This window comes from Nilaparvata lugens, chromosome 2 (assembly GCF_014356525.2).
Source record: "Nilaparvata lugens isolate BPH chromosome 2, ASM1435652v1, whole genome shotgun sequence".
In the NCBI taxonomy this organism is placed as follows: domain Eukaryota; kingdom Metazoa; phylum Arthropoda; class Insecta; order Hemiptera; family Delphacidae; genus Nilaparvata; species Nilaparvata lugens.
The window spans coordinates 28,180,406-28,198,650 of record NC_052505.1 but is presented as its reverse complement, the minus strand read 5'-3'; the positions used below and the strand labels follow the sequence as shown (position 1 = coordinate 28,198,650).

The 18,245-nt window shown below is 35.9% G+C and overlaps 1 protein-coding gene across 4 annotated transcripts; it reads left to right on the top strand.

Annotated features, from left to right (window-relative positions):
- The first annotated feature begins 3,365 nt into the window (after window positions 1–3,365).
- Window positions 3,366–18,245, top strand: LOC111064243 (UDP-glucosyltransferase 2). Of its 4 annotated transcripts, none has more exons than XM_022351943.2 (6): window positions 3,374–3,693; window positions 4,681–4,775; window positions 5,663–6,490; window positions 8,558–8,780; window positions 16,269–16,488; window positions 17,796–18,245. In XM_022351943.2, exons 3-6 carry the CDS (start codon window positions 5,669–5,671, stop codon window positions 18,097–18,099), a joined length of 1,569 nt encoding a protein of 522 aa, XP_022207635.2. In that variant the 5' UTR covers window positions 3,374–3,693; window positions 4,681–4,775; window positions 5,663–5,668; the 3' UTR covers window positions 18,100–18,245. The 4 variants fall into 4 exon arrangements, with proteins under 4 accessions (XP_039276886.1, XP_022207635.2, XP_039276885.1 ...); XM_039420951.1 differs by having other exon boundaries at window positions 3,507–3,693; window positions 4,687–4,775; XM_022351941.2 differs by having other exon boundaries at window positions 3,508–3,693; window positions 4,667–4,775.

Sequence of the window (18,245 nt, the reverse complement as noted above, 5' to 3'; positions counted from 1 at the left end):
GGAGTTTCGTTTGTGCGTAAATGGCGTCTTCGACCACGACAGGGAGAGAATCTCAGATTGGGTCGATTTTAATTTATCTACATAACCTATTAGATTATGATTTAATGGGACAGGTTTAGCTTATACTTTTTTATTATTTTAAATGGCAATATCTTGATATTATTATAAATGTTTAATTCCTTAATAATAAAGACAAATACTGAAAAGTTATTCAATCAGCTGTTTTAGTACATTTGAAATTTGGACAATATGAATGTCAACAATGCTTGTAGTTTACGACTGCGGAAATTTACGCACAAACGAAAATGCACCTTTATACTGCTCATCAGAGTGCTTGTCATGTCTTCGAGATATCGGTGTGAAAACGTCTAATGGCTGTTTGGGTTGGTGTATCGACAATGTCATCTGTTGTAAACAACTACTATCATCAAAAGCTAATTTTCTACAATTTCAACTGTTTAGGCCGAGTTGAAACCAGAGAAAGGTGGAAATAAAACGCTAATCTACGCACGCAATAATAATATTATTAATAATCCACTCAACAGCTGATTAATCATGAATAATTCTTTATAAGTCCGATTTTTACAGTAATATTGGACTATGGAGGTGGTAATCCCGTCCTGTCCCCAAACTTATGGATTGGGGTACAGTTAAGATTTAATTCACGAAAACGTCGACAGCCCCAAAAGTAAGTCTTTTAATTTGCACTAACCTTGGAACTGGCGAGGAAGTGGACTGTATCTCGTGTGTAGAAGTTACTGCTGACGATATCCTGTCTTTATGCGTAGGCCTATATGATATTGTACATATATCACGAAACGAGACGAGGTAATTGCGTTCAGCTCGAACGCCACAGAACAGGAGAAACGGAACGAAACGATGTTGACTTCTCGAGCACGCTTCTAGAAGTGCTGGGTTGAAAGATAAACGGGGAGGATGAAGGAGGGGTGAGGGAGAGAGGTTATCTTGCCTCTTTGGGAGAGGGGGAAGGGGAGGAAAGCACAAACTAATCAACCCACAATCAAGGCTGCCGATCCTCCGTGAATCCACCAGGAGGAAATTCCTTTTATATTATCCTTAAAATGCAAAATTTCAAAGAACCTTATACAGAGTGCGGCATCAAAACTTCCTTTTTTGAAATGCTTATATACTGTTTTGTTAGTTGATGACAGCGGAATGCTAGTTGTCACTCTCGATAGTGGTGGTTTTAAAGTTTTGTTGTTGCTCAGTTCCATCGCCATTATGCGTTGGAACAGTGAGGAGCGTGTGTTCGCCGTTGAGGCCTACTTTTCGAGTAGCGGTTCAGTGGTTGCAGCACAGCACGCCTTTCGGAATCGGTTTAATCTAGCCCCGTTGGCCCGTGTTCCAGGCCGAAAATCGGTTGTTTTGTGGATTTACTACATTTGAAGAAACGGTTAGGTCAACAAAACGAAGAACTAAAGTTACACGCGCTATTAGATCACGTGAAAACATTGAGAGAGTGAGATCTTCAATTTTGCAATCTTCAAAGCGGTCAGCATGCAAATATGCGTCAGCCCTTGGACTTTCCGATCAATCTGTGAGGAGAATTCTTCACGAAGACCTACATTTTCATCCATACGAAATGGATATAATAATAGGCCTATACGAAATAGCTGATTTGAAGTAACACTTCCCAGAATGTCTTATCTCAATCAGAGGCGATTTGTAAGGCCAGCTCGATCTCCTGATTGATTCGCCTCTCTGATATCCTATATGTCTATGTGAACTGTCCGAAGGCCCTCCAAGATTTAAAAAACATCATAGAGGAAGAAATTGCCAAAATTAAGCCTGCAATGCTTGAAATGGTAATATCAAATACCGGTACTAGAAATAGGTAGGCTACCTACTCTCTTAGTGTATCCAGAGTGGGGGACGGACGTCAACTTTAAGATTACCTCTTTAAAACTGCATCAAACAAAACTCTAAATACACACTTCCATTCTGAAAATGAAATAAAACTTTTCTGATTCTTACAATGAATGTGTTTTATTAAGTTTTGCAAAAGGAAGTTTTGATGTCGCACTCTGTATTTGTATGTTGATGCGAAAATCAGAAAGGATCATACCTGCCAATTTTCATGAAAATTTACTGCCGCGTTTCTCCGTAAATGCGGAACATAAATATAAACATACATACATTCATAACTAATTACATACATAAAGAGAAATGCAAAACTGTTGACTTGAATCTTAGACCGCACTTCGCTCGGTCAATTAAGGCTGTGCAAAGGCTAAAAATAAACTTTCTACTGGTGATATTTTTCAAAGTTTTATCATTTTGAGAAAATGATACTAAAAATGACCAAAAATAACTTTTAGTTGAGTTATTTTCGGTCGTCATTTTTTCAGAAAATTTTTGTTCTATTAGATCAACAATACCATGAAGAATCTATCCTTAAAATCTCATGGTTTTATCTTTCACTGAACTTGAAATGTTCTGGCATAAAAATTTAAACTTTAGGCGTTCATATCTCAAAAAGTAATGATCGAAAAAAAATGTTTTCCTGTGAAAACTTTTCAATTTTGATAGCTTGATAGTATACAAATCGAAAAACTTTGAAAAATATCACCAGTAGAAAGTTTATTTTTAGCCTTTGCATAGCCTTAAATATTGACTAAGTAGTACTATAGCTAGAACAATTGGCTCTTCCTCAGTTTATATTCATAATGATAATTAACAACATATTCAATGTTGTGATTTATAATATTTTCGTCAGACTTCTTGAATGTCAACTAATAAAACAAACCATTTGAATATTATGAAATCCATTGTCATGTGAATTTTATCATATTTATACAAATATGAGAGCTTGATCATTTTTTGTCAATGGAGCAAAATATATTACAATATCATGACATATTTCAAAACTTTATTGGTTAATTTTTGGATATTCAGCTTTCAGGTTACGTTAAAATTATTCAACTAGATTGATGAAATACCTCGATATTAAAATGAAATTGAAATTGGTAGATTAGGAATCATTGGAATATTGCGAATTAGGCCTACATAGCACCGGTAGGCATGCCACTAGACTCTAATATCAAGTTACCGGTACCTCTAAACTACTGTACTTACTTATTTTCAATGTTTTTTTCTTAAACCATAAAATTACAACAGAATTTCTACCCACTAAATTATAGTATGGAAATGTTCAGATTAAACAGCAGAGTAAAACATTGATAGTCATGACAATACAATTATATAATACGTTCCATGTCAACACACAGTGTTCTGTCAATAATCGTTCTGCAATTGAACCATATCATTACTCAATCATCAAACTGATATTAGACTACAAAGTTACAAAGTAATTAGGTGAACTGGATTTTTTTCTCTCTTTTTTTAGAATACAAATTTGAGATAATATATTATTTTTCAACAGCTTTAGAGAATTGAGTTGGAGAATGCAGCAAGTCCTTATCTCTCCATCTACTTTTACTCTTTTCTTTCCCTCTCTCTTACTTTTTGTCTCTTCTCGTTCGCTCTTTTTGTTCTCTTCCTCCTACCGTCAAATACTCCTTGATTAGAAGGACCTTGGAACTTGTACCTTGAAATTTAGAGTTTTCATTCAGAACTAGTTTTTACTGTTTAATCCAATAATAATAATAATAGAATAGTACATGGTAGTCTTCTTCTGTACAACCTTCAGAGAACTACAGCACATTTATAAAGGTTTGAATGTATTTCATGTATTGGTTGATTTCAGATTATTTTAGAAACTATTCAACATTTTTCATCAGTGTTTATAGTGATTGATGAGTGTTGTCTTTTTTTAATTTCTGTCAAAATGACTTTCTCGATTTGTTACCAATGGAATAGGCTACTGAGTTAATTTTTCAGTCAACTAAACTGAATTTCAAAAAGCTCTTCAATTGTTGGAAGAGAGTAAACTTTTTCCTACTGTATAATGAATTATGTGTTGATATCAATTATATTGAAAATGATATATTATTCAGAACCCTGTGATAAAGCATCAACTTCTTAAGTGTCAAAACATAGTTGATCGGCGAAGGTAGAGGGAAGCAGAGAAGGTAGCTGAGAGTGTTGAAAATAGTGCATCTATCTAAATGCCTCCGCTTCACTCTACCGCCGCTCCTCCACTATGTTTTGCCCCCAATACAAAAATAATATTTAACATTGAAATATAAATCATTTCAAGGGGATTTTCGATGATACTTGTGATTTCATTTTTTTGATCAATTTTAGGCAATCTATGCACATGCTTTTAGGAGAATCTTATAATAATTATTGAGTTTAGGACTTGATAGATAGATGAGCTTATCACTCATTCTGTTTACGAAATAAAGTTATGAAATCTTGAAGAAAGATAATTCTTATCATTTGACATTATTCTACTATCAGCTACCGCAAACATGGAGCAACATTTACATTTACAATATTTGCCATTTCCAGTCAAGGCTCACTGACTGACTGAATGAGCTGATTTTGACTCATTTTAAAATGTGTTGGTATTTGAAATGTTAACATTTTGTTTTAATTGTCATCATTTTCAGATTTTTCAAAGTTCTCATACTACTTAATGATTGGAATACTGTTTCCAAAATTTATATCTTGTGTATAAATAATTAGAATTTTCCAAATAGAATTGGAAATATTTTGTTCATCATATAATACTAGTGTGCAGTTTGATTTCATGAGTTTCAGTCACTGGAAAGGAGTCTAGAAATCATCGGTTATTTATGATAAAACTTGCTACAAGCCTACATCAGATAGGTTAATTTCACTTTTACTATGTAAGTATATTCAATTATCATTTTTAATTTTTTGTATTTGAATTTTCGTATAGTATTCAATTTTTATTCTTTCCCCACACACTGGAATGGTGTTAAATTAACCAATAATATTTATATACATATAAAGCCAACTTTAGACAATCAATTATAATTTGTGCAAAAACGTCAAGCAGAAAGATAATATTTCTCTCATGAACTGATCTATATATCATAGAAATTTTTCGTCCCTCGAGTATTGTTCCTTGTTTAATTTTTAACATACCGCTATACCTATACGATTAGAAAAGATATTTATTGGGGATTCGGTGGAAATAGTAAGATTATCATAATAAATTTAATGTTCTTTCGTTTCACTCTTATAATGAATTTGAAAACCAATATATCAACAATAAACATGAATAATCATCAATTTGTCACTTGATCTAATCATTCTTTAACAATCATGTAACAGCAATTTTGCATTATTCACATCATTACACTATTAAATCATATTACTTACATTGTGTACATCTAGGCTATCTGAATTAAATTAGGTGCAAAAATTATAGAAGAAAACTATTTAACTTATGGAGTGGTCCGAAATTCGGGCAACCCAATTTTCATAGTCTTTTTTTAACAATGTTAATTATCAAAATGTCAATTTTATCATTATGCATACATATGTTATGCAACCAGCTCTAGCATAACAAGACACACAAGTGCACACTGAGTGCTTCCTAAGTCACACAATCTAATTTTTAATGCAGACAAGTCGAAGTGTATGAGATAACTGAATTTTTATATTATGGATTTGATTATTGATCTAGATATATTTTACAAAATAGTTATTATAATTGACTTGAACAAGCCTATTATTTTATCAATTAAAATTATTTGATTTTTCACAGATCAGAATGCAAAACCCACTACTATTCGTCCTACTCTACATAGGCAGCATAGAATGCGCCAATATTCTGGCCTTAGTTCCCGTCAACTCCCGCAGCCATTTCATAGTAATGGAGCCATTGTTCAAAGCGCTAGCATCGCGCGGACATCAAATCACAGTAGTGAGTCCTTTTCCTCAGAAAAAACCACTGCCAAACTATACCGACATCGATATCTCCAAATGGTTTCCCTCTAAAGGCAAGTCGTTCTCTATCGATTTCATCAAATCGAACGCAGGCCTCCAAGGTTTGCTATGTTTCAAGGCTATCGCTGGCATAGGTGATGTCACATGTGACGTAATATACAGTGACCAACGTGTCTCCAAGCTATACAACTCGACCGGCAAATTTGATTTGGTCATCACCGAAATCTTTTCCTCCGACTGTTTTGTATTGTTCGCCGAAAAATTCGACGTACCTCTGATTTCATTTGTGACAAGTGTCAGCCTGCCCTGGTCCAACGATCGCATAGGAAACCCCGACAACCCGTCCTACATTGTCAACTATATTAACGATTTTGCCCACCAGATGTCGTTCTACGAGAGGGCTATCAACACGGCTACACTGATCTACATCAAAATGATTAACTATTATCACGCCGATCTGGCACATAGGAAAACGGTGAACAAGTTTTTTGGTGATGAAGCTCCCGAGTTTCATGAAGTGTACAATAGGCGGACGGCACTGATTTTTGTCAACAGTCATTATACGGTCAATCAACCGAGACCCATGGTGCCGAATTTTGTAGAAGTTGGCGGTATTCATCTACAGCAGTCTGAGCCATTGCCAAAGGTAAGTTTTCAATAACCTTATGGAATGTATATTTTTCAATTACAGTACTCTTTAATTTTCATTTTTAATGACAATACATGTTTCAACTCTCATGTTCCTGCTTTTGAAAGTGTTACTCTGAATAATAAATGAATGACGAGTAGCAAAGAAGAATAATTTAAACATCATTAGAAGAGGACAGCGACTGTGATTGTTATATTGCCTCAATTCACATGCAGCTTGTGCAAAACAAAAGTTGTTAAGCAAGTGCTGTTTAATGATGTACAAATAAAAACATTTATATTATTTATATTGAAACTAGAAAATCAAAGTACCTTTTTTCAACTTAATTTTATTTCTCAAAATCTTTCGAACTATAATGTCATTTTTAAGTGAGTAAAATAAATTTAAAAAAGGGTACTATGATTTTCTAAAGTTTACATAGATAAGCTTAGACCTAAGGTGGGTTTTCGTTTGTGCGTATCCGTGTTCGGCTACATTTATACGATTAGTCAAAATAGCAACTAACCAAAACAATAAAAGCTATATTTGTATCATATTTATTCAGATGACATCTACTAAAACTGTATGAATTCAGGGCTACTTATTTTTACTTATGAAATAGAATTATAGTACCCTTTTTTGAAATAATAAAATAATAGATTATACAAAATATAACAACTAGTTTCAGTGATCCACACCATCTTCATTTGATATCATATTCAGTACGGTATTCAAAGTATTACTGTAAATATTGGGGGATCGAGCTTTGCTCTGACGGAGTGTAAAAGCATAGAAAATGTGTAACCAAAGATTGAATTTATAGTTTATATTTATTTACTAGTAGTTCTGTGAGCAGTAGACCTCACGCAGTATTCTCATCCATAAGTACCTGTTTGGAACTATAGACCTTATTGAAATACAGCAATAGACTGGCTTCTCCACACCATCTGTATAATCACTTGTCAGCTGATTTATGATGAATAATTCTATAGTCTGATTTTTACTCTAATATTGACGTATGAAAGAGGCTCCTTTTTCCTTTTATATTATCCTTGAAATGCAAAATTTCCAATAACCTTGTATATACGTCGACGCGCAATTAAAAAAGGAACATACCTGTCAAATTTCATGAAAATCTATTACCGCGTTTCGCAACATATAAACATTTGAACATTAAGAGAAATGCCAAAACGTCGACTTGAATCTTAGACCTCACTTCGCTCAGTCAATTAATTTTCTCAGTCGTTCAATTATTTTTACAGTTATATGAGGAGGCACAACAGGCTTATGCCCAAAACTGTCCCTTTTTAAATATTCATACTACAGTCCAAAACAAAATCTAAGTTAAGCTACTATCACTCATCGAAATAACAATTTATTCACACTTCAAAAAACAAACACATCATCAATTACAAAAATACATATACTGTGAATTCGATTTAGAATTAGACATATAAACATAGAATACTATGTTTGCTTAGATAGTTAATATTATTTTTATTAATAATTTAGCTTACTTTGGAGTGAATTGTGTTTATTGGATTAAAAAGGTGGAGTAACAATGATTTTGAGAACTTCCTATTTTCTATTATTATTCACATTTTCTCTTTTGCTGGGATGAAACCCAAATTAATATAAGCTGTGGGCTTGTCCGTGCTGCGTAAGTAATGCCAAGTGTATGATTATGATTGTTACGCAAGTCCGACATCTTTTGTACGTTTGCTTCTGTGATTTTGTGTGTGAATTAATCAATTCAAATACAAGATATTTGATGATCTATGATTGTCCAATAAATAATATTAATAATAAAGCTCTAATTGCATTCGAATTTGAATAAAAGCCTCTCAATATGAGTTATATACAGTATTATAGTTTACAGGTTGGCAAATTTATTATTGACAAATAAATGATCCAATAAAATCCTTAATAGCCCTGTACTTAGTTTGGTGTTTTCTATATGTTTTATTCTTTATAGGGTCTACTTGATTCAATGGAAGTACCCAAAAAAATTCAAGTTTTGAACCATCCATCAATCTGAACAACTTTTTACGTCAATTTTGATCGAAAATCTCTTTCTATTTATAGGATTTACAAGATATGTTGGATAAAGCCAAAGATGGATTTATTCTATTCAGTATGGGCACACTGGTCAATTGCACAACATTTTCCGACCATGTTTTATCGTCATTTATGAATACATTCATCACATTTGGAAATCTGCTGGTGCTGTGGAAATATGATGGCAAGCTGCCGAATCAACCCAAAAACGTTATCACAAGAAAATGGATGCCTCAGAAGGATATTCTTGGTAAGATTCAAATTATTTATTTATTTATAGCCTACTGCCGATTGAATGAATAAATTCTTTTAAAATTTGAAAAAAGAAACAAATAAATATAAGTACAGTGATTACCATAAGTGAAGAAAATAATTTTCTTATAATTATTATATTACTAAAAATACAGAGTGGCTGGTCTGAATACCGTACATGTGTGAAATCTTCCAAAAGATTTGGAAATTGTTTTTTCTGCCTATCAGAGTAAAGATTAATTAGAAAATAGGGTACCTATGATGTATCAATTTTATAAGTTTTTTGAACTACCATTCCAGTTTCCTAGCACACTTTATCCAGTAGCGTTTATTTTTTATTAGGTTCACTAGAGATTGATTGTATTGACATTTCTGTTCGATAATGCGTTTTTAATACTCTTTTAATTACTGTACCACTTTTTTGATGACAGCAAAATAACATTCAATGTAGATGGTTTGGCCAGAGCATTCGAATCGTAGCGCCAAAATCCCTGACTGCAGTTCTGCCAATAGCAGGCTGTTTGCACCAGCGCAGATCGTCCAGCTGTTTTGCCTGGTCATCCTAGCTTTCAGTTTTTTTTTTTCGTCAGTCGTTCAGTCGTTCTTTTTTCGTCCATTTTGGTCTTGTTTTGTCAGCCCGTCGTCTTGTGCAAGATCAAGTTTGTATTTTTTGTCATGTAATTTCGTTCGGAAATTTCTTGTAATTGATTGTTTGAGTGTAGTGTGTGTGAATTGAGTATAACAGCGTAAATAGTGTTAAATTGAATTAATTTGAATTTATAAAGAATCCAGTTTGAGCTTTGTTCAAAATACAATACAGAGCCTGCAAGTTGAACGTGAAAAAACAGCCTGGAAGCGAAAACCTGTCTTTTTCCCAGATTTCTTTTCCTCCCTGAATCTGATCAAAACACCTAATAAAGGCTTCGAAGGGCAAGTAGACAAGATTGGATTAAATCTGGTGAGTTTTTGCTCTTTTTTATTGTTCATTAATGCAGAGTTTAACTGTACAAATAACCTGGCTCAAATTGAAGATTAAATTTTGCCCCTTGTTTGTATTTGATTATTTAAATAGTAAATTACAGTCCTCTAGTAGCTCTAGCCTGAGCTTTGTTTAGAACATTTTTGGTCCTCCGAACCGTGATGAATTTAAATTTGTAATTTGTTGATTAATTCACACACATTGGATTTAAGCAGTTTCGTATTTGTCCAATGTTGGCATGTTCAGAATGGTCTGATCTATGCTCAACTTGAGTTTGTTGTAGCCTTGTTCTAGAGCAAGGTTTCTTGTCAATTTGTATTTGTCTGAAATTAAATTTATTTCAGTTAAAATTGTAATTTTCCTGAAACTAGGCTCATTGTGCTCTTTTTCGGGAATTTGTTTGTTGGAATTTTGTATTGTCCATTTTGTTATACATGTTAGTGAAGGTTAATCACAGCATGATTTTGTTTGTTCAATTCAACAAGTTATCGTTTGTTTGTGAGTTGTTGGAAGAACATTATCTAATCATATAGTTTTGTCTTCAGCAGTAACTTATCTTGTGAATTGATAATCAAAGTTTAACTTTGATAACTTACTAGTCGTGATTCTTCCTTCCATTTAGTTTTGAACTCATTCTTGTTTTATTGTCTGTTGTTTGTATTGTCGGGGCTGAATTGTTTTGTGTATGAGTTCAAGATGGAGGAAAAATTACAGAAACAAATCAGGGTGCATCGCGCTAAACTGGAACAATTGTATGCCAGATTGCAAAGAATTTATGAACTGTCTAAAAATGTCTCTGATCCAAAAGTTGCTGAGCAATTTTTAGTGTTGTATCCTCGGGTGTCTCAGACCATTTCGGATTATGAAAAGACAGAATTAGTGGTTAATGAGTTGGAACTTGAGTTGAATAAAGACCATGTTGTAGCATTCAACGACTCACATCTAGATCTGTTTCAGTATATTGAAGTAGCGGCTAACACTCTCAAACAGAGAGAGGCGACTGATGCTATTGCTCAATCTTCGGCAGCTTCAGCAGCTAGTGCACAGCCGGTCGTGTCCGAGTCGGTACTGCCTAAAATCGACCTTCCGAAATTTGATGGGAACCAGACTCAATGGTCGGTGTTTTATGAACTATTTAAGGCATTGGTACATGACAACAAGAGTTTGAACGATCAGCAGAAGGTCCAATATCTTGTAAGTAGACTTACTGGACAAGCAGCAAATATTTGTCGTCATTTGCCACCATTGGCTAATAATTATCAAATAATTTGGCAGGCATTATTGACCCGCTATAACGATCCACGGGCGCAAGTCGATGCCTATTTCAAACAAATTTTTGAATTTCGTCCAATAAAATCAGAATCAAAGGCAGGTTGTATTGCGATTTTGGATGGGTTTTGCAGTTCAATCAATGCAGTGAAGAGATTGCGACTCACTGATTTGTCAGACTCGATATTCCTCTATCATGGCTTGAGATTGCTGGATCCAAGTTCTCGTAGAAATTTTGAATCGGCCGTCCGTGACAAGGCTATGCCAACTTATACCGATTATGTCAAATTCATTGAAAAGCAAATTAAGACTCTTCCTTCTGATGAGAAACAGACTGAATCGTTTAATATGAGGCACAAAAAGGATAATAAATCAAAGGTGTTTGTGGTTCAATCTAATGATTCATCTAACGATGCATCTAGTAAAAATCCCAATTGTCTGAAGTGCTCAAAACCGGGTCATCGGTTAGTAGATTGTGCAAGTTTCTTGAAAATGACTCCTTGGGATCGTTATTGTTTGATTAAAGGAAAGTTTTGTTGTTTTCGTTGTCTTGATGTGGATCATTTGAGTAGAGATTGTTGTAGTAAAACTCAGTGTGCTCAATGTCGAGAATCTCATCATTCTTTATTGCACTTTTCCAGATCAAGTTCCAATGAAGGTGTTGCGTCCTCGTCGAACTCCAAGGCAGGTGGCACATCACCTATTAGTTGTTGTTCTACATCCAACGATGTAGAAAATTCGACCGTTGTGTTGTCGACCGTCACTGCACATGTTCGAGACTGTAATGATCAGCTTTGTGATGTTCGTTTCTTGGTTGACACCGGGAGTCAGTGTCATTTTGTTACAGCCAAATTGTGTCGGCGTTTGAGACTACCATTCCAGCCCATGAAAACCGTTGTTCGTGGATTTGGTGGTGGTACTAGTGAAGTTCGAGGTCGTACTTGTGTGTCAATTCAGTCGAAGTTGGATCCTACCGTCAAGTTTTCGATGGATGCCACAGTGGTAGATAAAATCATCGACAAGTTGCCTTCTTGTGAAATCGACAGATCCAAACTTCATCATCTTGAAAATCTCACACTGGCTGACGACAAATTCTACCTTCCTAGTAGAATAGATGGCATCATTGGTGTGGAGTTAGTTCCTCACTTGCTACGTGGGAGTCCTAGTATAGGTGAATCGCACGAATTGATGACTGTTAATAGTGTCTTTGGTCACATTCTGATGGGGAGAGCGCCGATTCTCACTTCAACAAGAATGTGTCGAATTGTTTTACAGCCATCTGTAGTCCATTCGTTAGTAGTCCATCGTTGGATAGTTTTGTGGAACGTTTTTGGGAGTTGGAATCGTGCCCTGCACCAAGCTGTCAACTGAAACCGGAAGAGTTGGAGTGTGAGGTAAATTTTCGGAAGTCTGTACATCGTGTGAATTCTGGTCGTTTTGTTGTTGCCTTGTCATTTGCGGAGCCGCCCAGCAGCTTGGGAGATTCGTATGCTGTCGCCGAACGCAGACTGCTGACTTTGGAGAGACGACTAGAGCTTGACAGCAATACTCGTATTTCATATCATGAAATATTGATCGATTACCTACGTCAGGGTCACATGTCGTTTGTAGCAGATCAGACAGACCGAGGTGGTTACTACATACCGCATCACGCCATCGTGAAAGCAAGCAGCACTACCACGCCCATCCGAATTGTATTTGATGCTGGTTCCAGAACATCATCGGGTTTGTCATTGAACCAGGTTCTTCATGCTGGTCCCAAATTGCAGACTGACATTTTTGTTTTGTTAGTTAATTTTCGTTTGTTCCCAATCGCACTAACTGCCGACATTAAACAAATGTATCGACAGATATTAGTGGAGGATTCCTGCCGTCGTTATCAGCGTGTATTGTGGAGATTTTCGCCGGAGGATCCGATCGAAATTTATCAGCTCAATTGTGTGTTTTTGGTGTTTCAAGCTCTCCATATTTGGCGCTTCGCACCGTCCACCAGCTTGTAGAGGAGGATGGAAATCGTTTTCCAGCAGCCAAGGCGAGAATACCAAGAGACATGTTCATGGACGACTTAGTCACATCTGTCGCCACAGAGTCAGAGGCCGCGGAGCTGTATCGTCAGTCCAAGCAGCTGTTTGAGGGAGGAGGTTTCTCGCTCACAAAGTGGACTTCAAATTCACCATCAATGTTGGAGAAATTCTCGGAGGAAGAGAAATCGTTTTCGTACAAGGATTTCGAAGCAGACAACTCCTTGGCTATCTTGGGATTGAATTGGCAACCTAGTACTGATCTGTTTCAGTTTTCAGTCAAGTGTGGTGAGGTCGTCGCTACTAAGCGTTCTATTCTGTCAGTGATGGCTCGTATCTATGATCCACTTGGTCTCTTGTCACCGTTTACATTATTTCTAAAATGTCTTGTCCAGAAACTGTGGAAATTAGGAGTGGATTGGGACGAGAAGCCGCCTGAGTCTATATGCACTCTTTGGGAGAATTGTCAAAAAGAGTTGCCTCTATTATTGAAATTTGCTGTTCCACGTCACGTTGGTTTGTTTCAGGATTCTCACATCAGTTTGATTGGTTTTTGTGACGCATCATTGTCTGGTTATGGTGCAGTTATCTATGTGAAGTCGCAGAAGGAGAGCGAGGAGCCAAGAGTTGTATTATTGTGTTCAAAGTCCAAGGTAGCACCATCTAAAGTTGTTTCAATACCTCGTTTGGAGTTGTGTGCGGCACTCTTGTTGGCAGAACTCATGAATTCAGTAGTCACTATTATTAGTGAACGTTGTCATGTGTCTCGTATTGTCGCACTCTCTGATTCGACAGTCACCTTGTGTTGGATTAATGCTCCATCCGCGAAATGGCAAACTTTTGTTGGTAATCGCGTCGCAAAAATACAGGATTCTTGTATACAGGAGTGGATGCATGTTGCCGGAATTGAAAATCCCGCTGATTGTTTGTCTAGAGGTTTATCACCAGTTGAGCTTGTGAACTTTCCGTTGTGGCTCTCAGGTCCATCATGGATAGCAGAGGACGAATGCGATTGGCCCGTCCGAACTCAAATGGAAGAGATAGTGGATCCACCGGAGGCGAAAAAACCGTCAGTGTTGACAGTCACAAAATCTCCTGATTGTAACAGCAATGCAGTATATTCATTGATTGGTCGTTGTTCGGATTATGGTCGTCTTTTGAGAATTGTAATTCTTGTTCTCAAATTCTTACAAATCTTACCCCAATCAGAAGAATCAGATTTCGATGTTGCTGAGAGGTATCTATGTAAAGTGGTACAGAAGATACATTTTTCATCTGAATTTGTGCAATTAGAGAAGGGAGAGGATTGTTCTATGCGCCTACGTCGCCTGTCTCCATTCATTGATAGAGGTGTGATTCGCGTCGGCGGTCGTTTGTCTCATGCTGGACTGGAATTTGAGACTTGTCATCAGATGATCTTACCAAAATCCGACGCTTTTGTATCGATGTTGATTGATTATCATCACAAGAAGAATTGTCATGCTGGACCTTCGTTATTGTTGTCCTTGATCAGACAGAAATTCTGGATACTGTCTGCTCGCTCTATTATTCGTATTTGTGTCTTTAAGTGTAATCGTTGTTTCCGTGTTCGACCTAGTAATAATGAAATTATATCCACTCCCAACTCAATAGTTGTGGTGATTGTTGCATTTTTTCTTTTGTGTTGTTTTTTGGTGTTGGTGTTTTGTTCTTTTTGTCATGTCTGGATTTTTCCCTTCCTTGGTTTTTTCAGTTTTGTAACTTGGCTGAAAAATAGTTTTTCAGAGGCGGGGTATGGTTTGGCCAGAGCATTCGAATCGTAGCGCCAAAATCCCTGACTGCAGTTCTGCCAATAGCAGGCTTGTTTGCACCAGCGCAGATCGTCCAGCTGTTTTGCCTGGTCATCCTAGCTTTTAGTTTTTTTTTTGTCAGTCGTTCAGTCGTTCTTTTTTCGTCCATTTTGGTCTTGTTTTGTCAGCCCGTCGTCTTGTGCAAGATCAAGTTTGTATTTTTTGTCATGTAATTTCGTTCGGAAATTTCTTGTAATTGATTGTTTGAGTGTAGTGTGTGTGAATTGAGTATAACAGCGTAAATAGTGTTAAATTGAATTAATTTGAATCGGATTTGAATTTATAAAGAATCCAGTTTGAGCTTTGTTCAAAATACAATACAGAGCCTGCAAGTTGAACGTGAAAAAACAGCCTGGAAGCAAAAACCTGTCTTTTTCCCAGATTTCTTTCCTCCCTGAATCTGATCAAAACACCTAATAAAGGCTTCGAAGGGCAAGTAGACAAGATTGGATTAAATCTGGTGAGTTTTTGCTCTTTTTTATTGTTCATTAATGCAGAGTTTAACTGTACAAATAACCTGGCTCAAATTGAAGATTAAATTTTGCCCCTCGTTTGTATTTGATTATTTAAATAGTAAATTACAGTCCTCTAGTAGCTCTAGCCTGAGCTTTGTTCAGAACAGTAGAAAATAATAGTCAATACTGCTATATACTGGATGTCTGATAAGCCACTCCCTATTTTTATACAGCTATAATTTCTTTATTTATGAACCAATTTTGTTAGAACTACATTTGTTAGATAGAGCACTCTTTGAGGTTGTATTTAACACCAATTTTTATTTGTTCCAGTTTTAAAATGCCCCCTCTCTTGACTGTAGAAGAACGAGCCGAAATAGCAGCTCGTTATGTGGTCTGTGGATCTGTGGTGTGCGTACAAAGATGGTGGAGGGCAGAACGAGGGATCCATGCAAAACAGGATGCAAAAACTTTCTATTCCAAATTACTAACAACAGGGTTACAGATGCAAGACGATCAGGAAGACCATCAACGTCAAGGACAGCAGAGAATGTTGACAGAGCTCGTGAAATGTTCATGAGGAGCCTCGTTCTTCCACAGTCAAGAGAAGGGACATTTTTAAACTGAAACAAATGAAAATTGGTGTTAAACACAACCTCTATCTAACAAATGTAGCTCTAACAAAATTGGTTCATAAATAAAAAATGATAGCTGTATAAAAAGAGGGAGTGACTCATCAGATACCCTGTAGTGGGATTCACTTCAAACTGTCAGCATCCATTATAAAATAACATCAATAATGCTCCATTGTATAACAGTATTTAACCAATCCTGACAAATTGAAAGTGATTCTCATGCACCCACATGGTCCAGTGCTTTCGGATTCATCTTCCAACACTCATTTTTTGATGAATTGGCGATTTTTGTTGGTAGTTCACAAAAACGTGAAGATGTTCATCACGCACGGTGGTCTCTCGAGTACCCTGGAGGCAGTGAACGCAGGAGTGCCTGTACTGGGCATTCCCATGTTTGGTGATCAGCCCGCAAATATTATGAACTTAGTGAGGAGAGGTGCGGGAATTTCCATTGACTACGACGACATCACAACTGAAAAACTTACATCGTCCATCAGAGAAATCATAGAGGATAAGAGGTAAAGTAATATTGCTATAAATCATCATCATCTATCTAGCATTACCCACGCACAAGCTTGGAGCTCATGTGGGCATCACTCTCAGAACAAAAAAAAAAAATGATGACCTGGCGGGCTCAGGTCTGGTGTTACTTCTTCAGTTCGCACCTCATTAATTTTAAATTAGAACCTGAAAGAGTTGAAAATTATCCATGATTGATAAAATGATATGTCTTGTCACAAAAACGTAATCTCATGGAATTTTTCAACTAACTTTTTGGTGAGGGCTACTCTTTCATATCAGCAAATAAGAAATCCAAGTACGATCTCACTAGGCATCAAACCTGCATCACTGTACAAATCAATCTGAAAAGCAAACAAACAAATCCTTTATTGAAAACTTTCACCCACAACATGTTTCAACATCTTAATGCTATTTTCAAGTGAGTGAATGGAATAAATAACATTTAATTAAATACCTAATATTACTAATTAGCAATAAATAATGTTAAATAATTACTATAACTAATAGTATTTATTTAACGTTATTATTTCATTCACTCACTTGATAATGGCATTATTATGTTGAAACATGTTGTGAATAAAAGTTTTTAATGAAGGGTACTTGGATAATTTATTTCCTGATAAAATGTTTTAGTTGTATTTTTCTCAATTCTTTGGACTTTTATACTTTTTCTTCATCTCACCACTCTAGCTTCTTACTTTGTTTTATTGTCCTTAATCTACTCCTCTTCCACCCACCACCTACACTATCACCTCCTCCTCAAGTTTATGTTCTCTTCTTCTTCTCATTTTATCTCTTCACATTCCTTCCTTCCCTAAATCCTGCCCTGTAACTCCTCTCCCATCTTTGGAGCTACCCCTATATGTTTAAATAATTTTTACTCTATATCTTCTAATCCATGTTTCAGTTCATCCTATGTCTTCTACTCTTCTTCTGCTGCCTTATTTTCTTCTTTAGTGTTCTTTTGCTATTTTTGTTCCCAGTCTTTATCTTATTCTTCAACTACCTTATTCACTTTCCTCTAATATTCGCCTTATTTTCCTCCTGTGCCTTCTTCTTTTTCTCCTCATTCTCTTCCACCTTTTTCTAGTCCTTCATAAAAGCCATATCCCCCTCCCACTCTTATAACAGTTTTGTTTATCAATAAATTTTATAATATTCAATTCCAGACCTTAATATCCACATGAATAATTCATCTACTGAAATTTGATGTTTTCTATAATATTATGTCATGTACTGTTTTCTCATATTATACAATATAATATTGATTTCTTGTACTATTCTAGTGTTGTACTGTTTGCAGCTACAAAGAAAACGCAGTGAAGCTGTCGACGTTGTTCAAAGACCGGCCACAGAGTGCTTTGGACAGCGCCATCTTCTGGACGGAACATGTACTGAGGCACAAGGGAGCACTCCATATGCGCAGTGCTGCTGCAGACATGCCACTCTACAAACTGCTACTGCTCGATGTTACTCTCATTTTCCTCGCCATTATAATCGTTATTTGCGCCGGATTCTACAAGATCACAAACTATTTTTTAGGATTGGCCACAAGTACAAAACTGAGAGAAAAATCAACAACTAAAATTAGAGCAAAAAGAGATTAAATAATGTATTCCAGATTTCATGTGAATGACTAGCGTTTTTTTAACAAACTCAAGTTATTGAAATGGATTAGATTTCTCTAAAATATTTATATTTTTATAAAGAGCGTTTTTCTATCAATAAACAATATTATACCATGACTAATGTA